We start from the raw sequence: 11,367 nt of genomic DNA, 5'->3' as shown, positions 1-11,367 counted from the left end.
ATTCTGCCTGATATTTTCTTTTGTTTTAGAAAAAAATCTCAATTTTTAGGTCCAATCCCAAATTTGCCCCATTTAAAAAAAAAAGAAAATCATCAATTTTTACTCTAATCCTAAATTTGTCCCCGTTAGCCCTTTGTGTAAAAATCGTAGATAGTCATCCTTAATTTTTATATCCGTTTTATTTTAAAGATAATTTTCTATGTTGTCTAGCCAATATGTATTTATTATCGATGTGGAAATGCCACGTTAAGTTAAGACTGGACCACAGAGTAGATTTGAGATTATATATCAAAAGTTGGTTTATATATATATATATATATATATTTAGACAAAATAAAATTCGGGGCGATGTTTACATGATATTCTACTTAGGCTTTGAACGACGTTCTTTTTCAAACCCGGGGGGTTTTGCCACTCTTTTATTCCCGAAAGCAACGCCATATTACAGGAAACACAAAGTTCAGAGTCGGACTGAGAATTTGGGACAAATTGAAAACTGGTCTTGGAATCACGCGTTGCTCGCGACGACGGTGACGTATCTGTAGGCGAAGTAGGATCCGGCGACCAGGAGAGGGACGACGAACTCGGCGAGGGCGGCGTACTTTTGAGTCGGGCCATCCTTCACGACGAAAGCGCTCATGCCCTCCTTCTTGGCGTCTCTCAGGGCAGCAGACTTGTCGGCATCCTGGTCCTGGACGGTGTGGCCTTCCAGGACACCCACCTGGTACTTCAGGAGCATGCCCTGCGCCGCTTTGCTGTGGCCGATGTCCGCGAAAGCCTTGCTCGCATCTTGCCCTGCCAACTCCAACAGCACCTCCTCTCCTCCTGGATGTTCCTCCAGAAAGCTCGTCACATTAAGCACCTGTTGAAAGATGAACACATGGGATTGATACAGGATGAGTCTGCGAAAATTTCGAACAGCAAACCCGAAACTTTGGTGCTTGGTAAAAAGATTCCGAAGCTCTTTCGACCTAAACCCTGTCCGTGGCTCTATGTCCAGAGCTGTTCTACAAAGTTTTTCTTTTTTTCCTTTTTTTCCAAAATCCATTCATAGAGACATTGGTCGTGGTGGAGGAACTCGATGGATGAGATATGACGAATTACGACAGGAATTACCCGGCCGTTGATGACGAGCCAGCAATCCTTCCTGGACTTGTGCTGGGCGACTTGCTTGAGGGTGAAGACTTTTTTCTCCGCCATCTCCTGTAACTCCAGGTCCTGCAGAGAAAGATGGGAGTTCAGAGCAAAGATGTACTGCGCTCAAAGGACGAGGCTCAAGGTAATTTGTAAGACTTTCGTGGGAGGGTAGTTGGCACGTGAATGTTCGCTGAGAAGAAGTAGTTGCCTCGCTTTCTATGACCAAACTGTCGGAAATCATCGTGGATCATCTCCCTAGCAGGTAGCTATTTTCCCAGGCGACACTCCCACAGATTGACATGACGTCTTCCTAATGAACGGATGACACGGCTGCCTATACTGGCGAGGAATACGCGATCATGAAAGAACAATTATCTAGGGACTACCTTAATGATATTTTAATCACCCATTACTCTCCTAGTGGTAAATAAACTAATGAAACAGAAAGCACGTTGGTGAAGTGCAGAAGTATGAACGGTTTGCAGCAAAAATATGGGAAAACAAAGCAAACGCAATTTAACACGGCGGTCCGCTATTGATCATAACCTGCAACGAGCTCGAGTGTCGAGAGTGATCAAAGCCGATGAAAAATTTTGCAGACAGAACCATAGCTTGACGAGTCATCGAAGAAGCAAGATATATTTCAGAAGAACGGCTAAAAATCTGAACAACGTATGAACAAAGATTTTGCCACAGTACATCGAACCTGCTTTAGCCCAGTTCTCTTTGTGTGCGGTGAATCCAGACACTGAAACACAAGGAATGATTCGCAGTCTTTTATAGCCGATCTTCGGATATAGAAGCTACTATCGTTCCCGACATTTTTAGCAGGGGTAATAAACGCGTATCTGCTCCCTTAACTGCGACGATCTCGTGTCGATATTTCCCAGTCGATTGTAACGGCAGTAGAGACCCCACAACCAACACAACAACCACAATCGGTCTCTCCGAGCACAAAGCTCCTCTGTCCTGGGGACCTTTGTCCTCATGTTTAGGTTTCTTTTCCACAGATATATAAGTGAACTTAACGTGATGAAAACCCACGAACCGCGGTTGTGCTTCAATAGCAGTTCTATGCAACCATCGGGTGCCTCCTATACATCACGCGAAGTGGATATATCCATTACCTTTGTGATTTCGCGAATGCAATCTATGAATACTTGGGTTTGAGCGCTTACCAGACAACAAGTTGCGCACATACACAGTAGTAGAACAGTCTGACACTAACGTAACTTAACGACTCAGCAGAGAGGTTAAGAGGACCGCTTCACTTTGGACAGTAAGAAGAATTTCCCCAGCTAAGAATTCGACTGCAATAATCGCAAACAATCAACCAGGAGAGAAAGTATAACAGGCTGTGCTTCGCAGCGCTTTCATCAAGATATAACGTTTCTATTGCAGCGTAGCCAAGAATGCATTTGCTATTCCCTGATCGGACTGAGAGGATGAACTAAAAAATGACGTGCACTTGCCTTTCGCCGACACTTCTTCCAGAGAATTCCAGGACAAGCACATCCAGCACTAGAATGCTTCTTGATTTTCTGCCAGAATCTCTTATCATGAAAGAAGGGCTCTTCCATCTGTTGAGTTAGGCACTTTTTACTAATTAACCATCTACTGCACTGCCTAACCTTTATCAGGGTGAGGATGGGGAAAAACAATCTCTCGATGGGGATAAAGTCCATTCACTGATGCTAAGTGGGAGGTTGTAGTACAACAAGTTTCCAATAATTCGACATCTCGCAAAGATGCTTTTCAGTTCACTGAGACCATGCAAAAGCATCCCTACAATGTATACATTTTCTCACTTACAATGAGCTTCCTGGATTAGAAATGAAGACCACACAAAAAAGGAGTTATTGGCCTTTTGTATGATTAAAATGGAGAATCCAAAAGCTCTTTCCGTTGCACAAACTTCCCAGATTCATACGAAATAGTGTCCTGTACTAGGGTAAAGAGCACATACAATGGGATTTTGCAGAGCATGTGAAATACGCAGAAACAGCAAGTACTCCAAAGCATGAACTCTCACAACTACTTGGTTAAATCTTTGGACTCCTTTTTGGCAACTTGATCCTTGCCTGAGAATTCTATGCCTTGGAATGTTAATGTGGATGACCGATACTGACTTCCAAAGGCAGTGCCAAATCCCCATCCAAGGCCTAATCCGACTCCACAGCCTCCACCTTTGAACGGGCATGCGAATAAAAGGCCAACGTAATTAGCTTGACAATAGCCAACATTTTCAACCTGTGAACAATTGATTAAAAGCATAATACTACTTGTAAGTTTTCCTAAAATTTACCTGCACCAAGGCCCAGGAAGTTTAACGGCATGCCTGCATCAAACAATGTATATAACAATGTAAGGAATGTCTTCATCGCACCTAAACAACTATCATTTGCACACCTACATCATATCTGAAATGGAAGCTCAGACACCCCCGTCTCTAAGATATATCAGCAATTCATGTCATGTGCTCTAAGTGGATTTCAGCACAAAACCTATAAAAGCAAAGCATGGCAGATATTGCTAAGCATCTCCAATGAAACAGAACTCGAAAATAGAAGGTCCACAATTCCCAAACAGAACAATGAAAAACTTTAGTGTTAGGCATGATATAGCAGAAAGAAAGCCCTTGCTTGCATTATACTAGAGTTTTTCAACTCTAACTTATAACCACGCATTTCTTTACTTATTCTTCCTAATAGGCAAATCACAATCCACGAGAGTTGATTCACCAGCAAATGAGAGAACTGAATTGTTGATATGGTTATTTGAAGCCAGATAAAGCATTGCCATATGAGAGTGCTCTCTAAGAGAGAAGTTCAAGTGCTGTATCCACATGAGACAGCAGTTGATGATAAGGTCCAGTTAATTTGGTTGTGATCTACCTGAGCTTAACTTGATTTTTTCAGACAAATAAACCGCAGAACATGAGATTTAGAGTAGACAATTCAACATACAGTAAGCTGACACCACATCATTTTTCTCCATTTATTATGGATGAAAAGGACATAATTGCCATGTGCAAGATATAAACTTTATAGCTTATGTTTTCCGTCATTTTTCACATTCACAATTGCTTCCCTCGAGCTGTGCTGATCATAAAGCGTGAACACATAACAACAGAAATCAAAGCAGAAAGATCAAAATGGAAGCAAGACATGCTCCAGAGATTAGTAGTGGAAGCTTCTTCATCATCATGTCCTGTGGAGGCCACAGGAGGTGTTCAGTCTCTTCTGGAACTAGTTGCCAGCTCGATGACTTCGCCTCCTGGCATACGTGAGATTGCTAGCATTGCAACCCCACCATGCCGAACAAAAACAAATCGAAGAGTATCATCTTCGAAAGAAAGCTGATAGCGATGCAATAGCTACACGGCAAGCAATCAATCAAAAACAAAAGTAACCCAAAATTTTTTACAAGCTAAGGCATTCAAATTGTCTACAGAGAAAAACCCACATTTCCTGGGTGTAACCCACATGATCAATAGCACAATCAAAGAACTGAATTGCATCAAAAATCAACTTCAGAAGCAGACCTCCAAAACCCCATCCGACGCCGAACCCGCACCCGACTCCGAACCCTGAGAGGAAAAAAGAAACCCACAAAAAATCATACACCTAAGCAACACGAAAGCCATTCGTCTATCAGATAGACGATCGCTTCTGCCCATCTAATAAAAAGAGAAGCTTTCACGGAAGCAGAGGGCGGAAAACAAAGATGCGGGAAAATCTACAGTTCCACGTACCGAATCCGACCCCAACTCCATTGAAGTTCGTGAGCACCATCGCTGCTCGTTCCAACGCTGTCTAAGAAAAGCTACGACGCGAGCTGGGATCAGAGCGCCACCGCCGACGCGGTGGTGGTGGTGGGGTTTGCGGTTACCATCTCGCACGCCGTGGGCTCATGGGCCTAGAACTCGCGCAAAAACATTGGGCCGACAGCAAAGTCGAAACGCGAACAGAGGAACCACACAACCTATTCCATGTCAACTTCAGTTAGTCATACAAAAGGGGCAAATCCAGCCAAACCGTCCCTGAATATTCAAAATCTAATCAAAGCAGCGAGGTCCCCCCGCTCCCGTCATCGACACACACGATTTCTCACCAACAAAAACCATCGGGAGGAGCAGGTGCTGCTTATTCATCCACGTTTAGAACGATTCCTCCAGCCAGAAAGGTCGAGAAGGATAAGGACCCATTTGATCGGCAATCATGGATCGGCCAATCAATGCCGAAAGGGTGCAGAAAGGGGCAAACTTGACCCCCACGACATGCTAAACACGTCCCGATACAGATAGAGAGGGGGAGGAGGAGAAGGGGAGTGTGGACTCGAGGTGGAGAGGATATCGCTAGAGAGATTTGACAAGTCCGCCAACGAAACTTGCGATTTGCCTTAAAACTTTATTTAGGCCTTCAGCTGACAAAGCAAGATAGCGACGACATCCTCATGTTGGCTGGCTCGAGATATGCTTGATCACGGAATCAGACCCAGCCAAAAGAAACAATGAATTTCAGGATAGGTCCGGACCGACCCACCCCTCGGTTTCGATTTCGCCGCGGGTGCAAACGGTCGCGTTGAAAACTCGTGTCGAAGGAAGGGACCCCAAAATTCACGCACGCAAAAGAAAACGGATGAATATAATAAGCCCGCTCGAGTCCGACACGCATCGTGTCGACACCATTTTGGATCGGGTCGAGACCGACTGGTAGCTTCCGTTCTTTATCTACTGGCCCTTTGCCCCCCTTACGTCTCTCAATCTTCTTCCCCAGAATAACCGGTCATTCCACCCCTCTCCCTCTCTCTCTAGCGAATCAATCTGCCCGAAGAAGGGAGCCAAGATGAGCTGGTGGTGGGCCGGAGCTATTGGCGCCGCAAAGGTGAGATCTTTCTCCTTCCGGAACGATGTTCACGGGGCCTGAATTTGCGAATTCGATCGAGTTTTGACCTCGTCTTGTGATCTTGTTGTTGGGTTTTCTGCAGAAGAGGATCGATGAGGAGGAGGCGCCCAAGGGCTTCCAGAGCGTGGGGCTGATCCTGGGGGTCACCGGGATCGTGGGCAACAGCCTGGCCGAGATCCTGCCGCTCGCCGACACCCCCGGCGGGCCCTGGAAGGTCTACGGCGTGGCCCGCCGCCCCCGCCCGGCGTGGAACGCTGACCACCCCATCGAGTACATCCAGTGCGACCTCGCCGACGAGGCGGACGCCCAGGCCAAGCTCTCCCCCCTCACCGACGTCACCCACGTGTTCTACGTCACCTGGGCTAACCTCTCGTCGGAGGTGGAGAACTGCCGCGTCAACGGCGCCATGTTCCGGAACGCCCTCCAGGCGCTCGTCCCCAACGCCCCCAACCTCCGCCACGTCTGCCTCCAGACGGGGACCAAGCACTACCTCGGCCCCTTCGAGGCCTACGGCAAGGTCACCCCGCACGACCCGCCGTTCACGGAGGATCTCCCCCGGCTCGACGCCCCAAACTTCTATTACACTCTGGAGGACATTCTCTTCGAGGAGACAGCGAAGAAGGACGACGTCTCCTGGTCCGTCCACCGCCCTCCCGTCATCTTCGGCTTCTCCCCCTACAGCCTCATGAACCTCGTCGGCTCCCTCTGCGCCTACGCCACCATCTGCAAGCACGAGGGCGTCCCGCTCATGTTCCCGGGGACCAAGGAGGCCTGGGACTGCTACTCCACCGCGGGCGACGCCGACCTCATCGCCGAGCAGCATATCTGGGCGGCGGTCGACCCCTACGCCCGGAACGAGGCCTTCAACTGCAGCAACGGCGACGTGTTCAAGTGGAAGCACTTCTGGAAGGTGCTGGCGGAGCAGTTCGGGATCGAGGAGTACGGGTTCGACGAGGGCGGGCCGCGGCTTCGGCTGACGGAGGCGATGAAGGGGAAGGAGAAGGTGTGGGAGGAGATCGTGAGGGAGAACCAACTGCAGGAGACCAAGCTGGAGGAGGTCGGGCTGTGGTGGTTCGTAGACTTGATGTTCGACGGGCCGGCGTTGCTGGACAGCATGAACAAGAGTAAGGAGCACGGCTTCCTCGGGTTCAGGAACTCCAAGAACTCCTTCCTGTCCTGGATCGACAAGGTGAAGGGTTACAAGATCGTGCCCGGAAATTGAAGTGATGATATCGATAACGTTTGTGTTGTAGTGAAGTGAATTCCTGATTTGTTCCTTGTTTTTTTGGGTACTCTTATTGAAGATTGTATCTGTGGACAGACTGTGCCGGGGTCAGACGATGTTCCGAAGTAAGGTCTAATAAATTGAAGCTGAAGCTATGCATTTTCCTGTATTGACTTTGTTCTCGATGTTGTGGTGTTTCTGCACAGATTCTGAGCCAAGGCTTGATCTCGAACTCATTCAGGCTCGGGGTCAAATGGCGCCCTGCGCTATCTGCTGTGCTTATTTTGGCTAAAAGCTGTTCCTTGCTAGAACTAGAAGAAGGTTATCTTGTGAGTTGAATTTCCTCTTATCTGGTTGATAAAGGGAGGAAGTTTCTCAAGGAGGTTTTCTGGAGGATGTAGGCATTTATCGCGGCGTTCATCGCCAAAACAAGCGTTTGGCATGACAGTGAGTGCATTCCTCTATGCAAATGCTACCAAGCATTGGCAATGTCACGATGGGACAATATCTTCTCAGACACTTAAAACGAAGACTCTGTCAAGTGCTAGACATGTAACTAGCTCGATGAGATGTTGTGATCTGGTGGCGCCGATTAACTCCACTGCAGTAACCATCTCCTTTGATCTGATACGTATGATTGGCGCAAAAATCTTATCTAAGATTTCCTAGAACTAGTCATTTAGCCAGAACCTAACAGCAAGCAAAGACCCAGATTGCCAAATGGAGATCCATCAGAAGTTGGGATGTGCACTTTTTATAATCAAAGCAATTAATACGTTGATGTAGATCTTCAGGTACTCACGCCATTGCCATTCGCAAGAATCAGTTTTCACAGTTGTGAGTGCCTAGATTCGATGATATGTAGCACAACATCAAAGCTGGCAACTTTTTTTTTGGTCGGTCAAAGCTGGCAACTTGCTTACTCCAATAATGTAGGAAAATATTCCAGTTTAAGAAGCCTGGGGTCCTCCGGAAAAGCTATGAACTACCCTTCTATTTACAGTTGAAGGAAACTAGAGTACATACTAATAATGACCAAACTCCCATATGCCTCACCTTCTAAATTTGTCAGCAATTACCAGAATCTTACGTACATGACTATAATCAGCTCTGAGCGCTGCCATCAATTACTCTCCTTCCTACAAAGTGTTTCTCTCGGGCCTGACCCTCACAGCTCACTGGATTTCTCTGGGGCGGCAACCCTGGCACGAGCAGCAGGCACGACGTTCCTCACCCAAGGAACACGAGGTAATTCGCATGTTTTGTCAAGAGAAGCGAATCTCAACTCGGCAGGGGGGATGAAGCAGTCGACAGACAGGCCTGGAACGTTGAAAGCCACCTCCTCAATCGTCCAAGCTTCCTCCATCCGAGTCTGTCTTAGTTTGGCTTCTCGCTGTTTCTCCAAACCTGAAAAGTGTTGCCACCGAACGCCCAGAATGCGCAATCATGATCCCCTCGACAGGCCTGTAGTCATCAAGAAACGAGTTGATTGTGGTCTCCCAATACACTGGATCACCTCCATTGTTTTGTATACGGGTTAAGTGCGAGTCTTCCAAGTGAACAAGGAGCCCGGTTTTCTGGCTGAAATAGCCAAAGAGAACATGCCGTATAATCTCGGTTGGCCCCTCACACCTGGCCTTTAGAGTAGTTGGATCTGCACAAAGCTTGAGGACAAAACAATCTTCTCCGTTAATTTTCTTCTCCCCTACGCATCTTGCGTGCGCAAACATGCTTGCTGTGGTTTTTGGGTCAAGGCCCTGGAAGAAGAAGATAGCAAAGTACTGTTAAAGCCTTCAAAAGTCAATGATAAAATTTGCTAGAGTATATATGTACATTTACTTGTGCTTAAGTCTCGGTTTCTTATCTTCCAGCTCCCCTGTGCACCTCTCAACTAGGGATCAAATTCTATATTACGGACTCAGTAAATTTGTGAGCCACATGCAAAGAAGGATAAGCCAATTCATACTAGATGAATCTTCAACGTACAAACTTAAAGATGATGGCTCAGCAACAGTCCAACCAACATACTTTAAAAAGATCATAAGATGCCAGTCGGTAATGGAATTTCACCTGAAGTGCCCGTCGTAACGGTCTAACAGGCCCTTTTGCAGCATGTGGACCGAGCCAAGGGGTGTGCCTCCACACAAGCTTCCCATTGCAGCCGGCATGAACTTTGCTACCACCAAGAGCAAGCTCCACATACCACATGTCTGGGTTCATTTGCCAAAGTACAAACCGACCCGACTCTGCAGCTTTACAGGAATTCTTGCTCCTCGCACCCTTGTTCGCTGTTTCAAACTCGGAAGCTATCATCCTCAATTTTCCCCATGGCATAAGCATTATTAATGGCAGAGTGAAGCTTCTGTGCCCCTGATGCTGCTGCATACTGCTGCAGTATGTAGTGAGCAGATGAAGTTTCCTGCCAAATTTACCGCAAGCAACAACCACATTTAGAGGCTCTCCTTTCTAATGCAGCCAAGACTTGAGCCAAATGATAGCCAGAGTTTATATTAGTCGGTTCCAGAAATAAATTCCATGGTACCACTTGGTTTCAGAGAACTTCCATCAAATAATTTCAGAAGTCTTGCTCACTTTCCGGAGACGTATTCACTGTGTTTGTCAAACCTACAGTGAAAACATGCAACAGAACTATGCTAATGGAGCTTCTGAACATCGACCACATTAAGCCAGACCAGAGCTTCTCAGTCCAAATTGGATAAAAAAAGTCCAATATCCAACAAAAGAAAAAAAAAAAGAACTTTACAGCTATGAACCTAAAGACGAAGTACCAAGTCACGAGCATAAACGTATTTTAAACAACCCAATCCTCCAGTCCACCACCTGCAACGAGTATCGCCAGGTGCGTAGCCACTTCAAGACAAAACTTACAACTTGGACAGGACACAACAGGAAGAGAGCAAGACAAACGAGGAGCAGCAATAAAACAACCAAAAAAATTGTACATCTCAGTACCATGATGAGAGAAAGAGAGGGACTAACAATGGGGGTGTCTTTGACGCTTAGGTAAGGCAGGGGCTCGCCGGCGTTCACGTGCACCGGCGCGAGCGGCGCGCCCAGCACCCCGAGCAACAACCTCAGATGCGACCCCTTATCGCGCCCGCCGGAAGACGACGACGACGACGACGAAGACACGGAGTGCTGACGCTGGCCCTTCATCCACTGGCCCCCACCGCCCTTCCATCCTCGCACCCAGACCCTCCGCCCCGTCCGGGTCGGGCCCTTCCTCCAAGGGCGACAGGGCCTCAGCGTGCCTCGCGACCCACGCCTCGGGGCGCCGCCTCGCGCGGCGGCTCCTCCTGCCCCGGTGGGACGGGGAGCGCGACTTGGGCGACTCGCTCCCGGCCCTCCCCGCAGGCGGCGGCGACAGGCTCTTGGCCCTCGGCCGCGACCTCGCCGGCGACAGGCCTCGCACCACCTCGCTCTTGAGGGACGAGAAGAACCCGGCCCTTCTCTCCATTTCTCGCCGAACTGCCGCCGACCCAAGACTCAGTTCTGTCGGAAGTAGCGACGGAGGGAAGTCGCTTCGGTTCAGGAGGAGGAAGTCGGTGTCTTTGCGGAGGCCGGCGCCGGGAAGAGGAGAGCGGAAGCGAGGAAGATAAGCAAAGAAACAGAGACCTGGCAAACGGACATATTTCTGCCTTTCGACACACACCTGCACGGACCAATCATAGTTTTTCGGTCCCTGCCACCCAAAAAAAAAAAAAAAAAACAGCCCACAGTCTTTTCATTTCTCGAATTTAAATATCGTTTCGTGGGGGCCCCCAGTTATTTTTCTTTTCCCCCAGTTATTTTATACGAGGTGCATTTTCTCCTTATTAAGCAAAATTTAGCTTGGAGTCATTATCGCCTGTAGTTTTTTTTTTTTTTTTGAACAGGATTATCGCCTGTAGTTGGAGCGGCAAATTTTAATGCGGTTGATCCGTCGAATTACGTGGATTTTTTGTGGTGTCCGGGTAATCCACTGATATGCACCGGGTATGCACCGGGTATGCCTCGAGTGCAATGCATAAATTACTATTGTAATGGTGGCTATGCTCGCATGATTTCTTTAATTACTCGATTACTCCACATCGGAGC

The 11,367-nt window shown here is 47.7% G+C and overlaps 2 protein-coding genes and 1 pseudogene across 2 annotated transcripts; 1 reads left to right on the top strand and 2 right to left on the bottom strand.

Moving 5' to 3' along the window:
• Positions 1-508: 508 nt before the first annotated feature.
• On the bottom strand, positions 509-4,931 carry LOC139883775 (uncharacterized). The gene is made up of 10 exons (XM_071867907.1): positions 4,892-4,931; positions 4,682-4,726; positions 3,443-3,475; positions 3,176-3,323; positions 2,950-2,959; positions 2,610-2,717; positions 1,999-2,136; positions 1,684-1,800; positions 1,117-1,218; positions 509-862 (listed from the first exon to the last, which is right to left on the bottom strand). The coding sequence occupies exons 1-10, from the start codon at positions 4,929-4,931 to the stop codon at positions 509-511; spliced, it is 1,095 nt and encodes a 364-aa protein (XP_071724008.1).
• Positions 4,932-5,984: 1,053 nt separating this feature from the next.
• LOC139883774 (3-oxo-Delta(4,5)-steroid 5-beta-reductase-like) lies at positions 5,985-8,276 on the top strand. The gene is made up of 6 exons (XM_071867906.1): positions 5,985-6,023; positions 6,127-7,251; positions 7,349-7,399; positions 7,476-7,544; positions 7,633-7,900; positions 8,056-8,276. Exons 1-6 carry the CDS (start codon positions 5,985-5,987, stop codon positions 8,274-8,276), a joined length of 1,773 nt encoding a protein of 590 aa, XP_071724007.1.
• A 161-nt stretch (positions 8,277-8,437) lies between these two features.
• Positions 8,438-10,747, bottom strand: LOC139883773 (uncharacterized; annotated as a pseudogene).
• Between the last annotated feature and the right edge of the window lie 620 nt (positions 10,748-11,367).

This window comes from Rutidosis leptorrhynchoides, unplaced genomic scaffold, assembly GCF_046630445.1.
Source record: "Rutidosis leptorrhynchoides isolate AG116_Rl617_1_P2 unplaced genomic scaffold, CSIRO_AGI_Rlap_v1 contig449, whole genome shotgun sequence".
Taxonomy (NCBI): Eukaryota; Viridiplantae; Streptophyta; class Magnoliopsida; order Asterales; family Asteraceae; genus Rutidosis; species Rutidosis leptorrhynchoides.
Note: the sequence above shows the minus strand (reverse complement) of the source record. Positions and strands in the feature narration are given on the sequence as shown.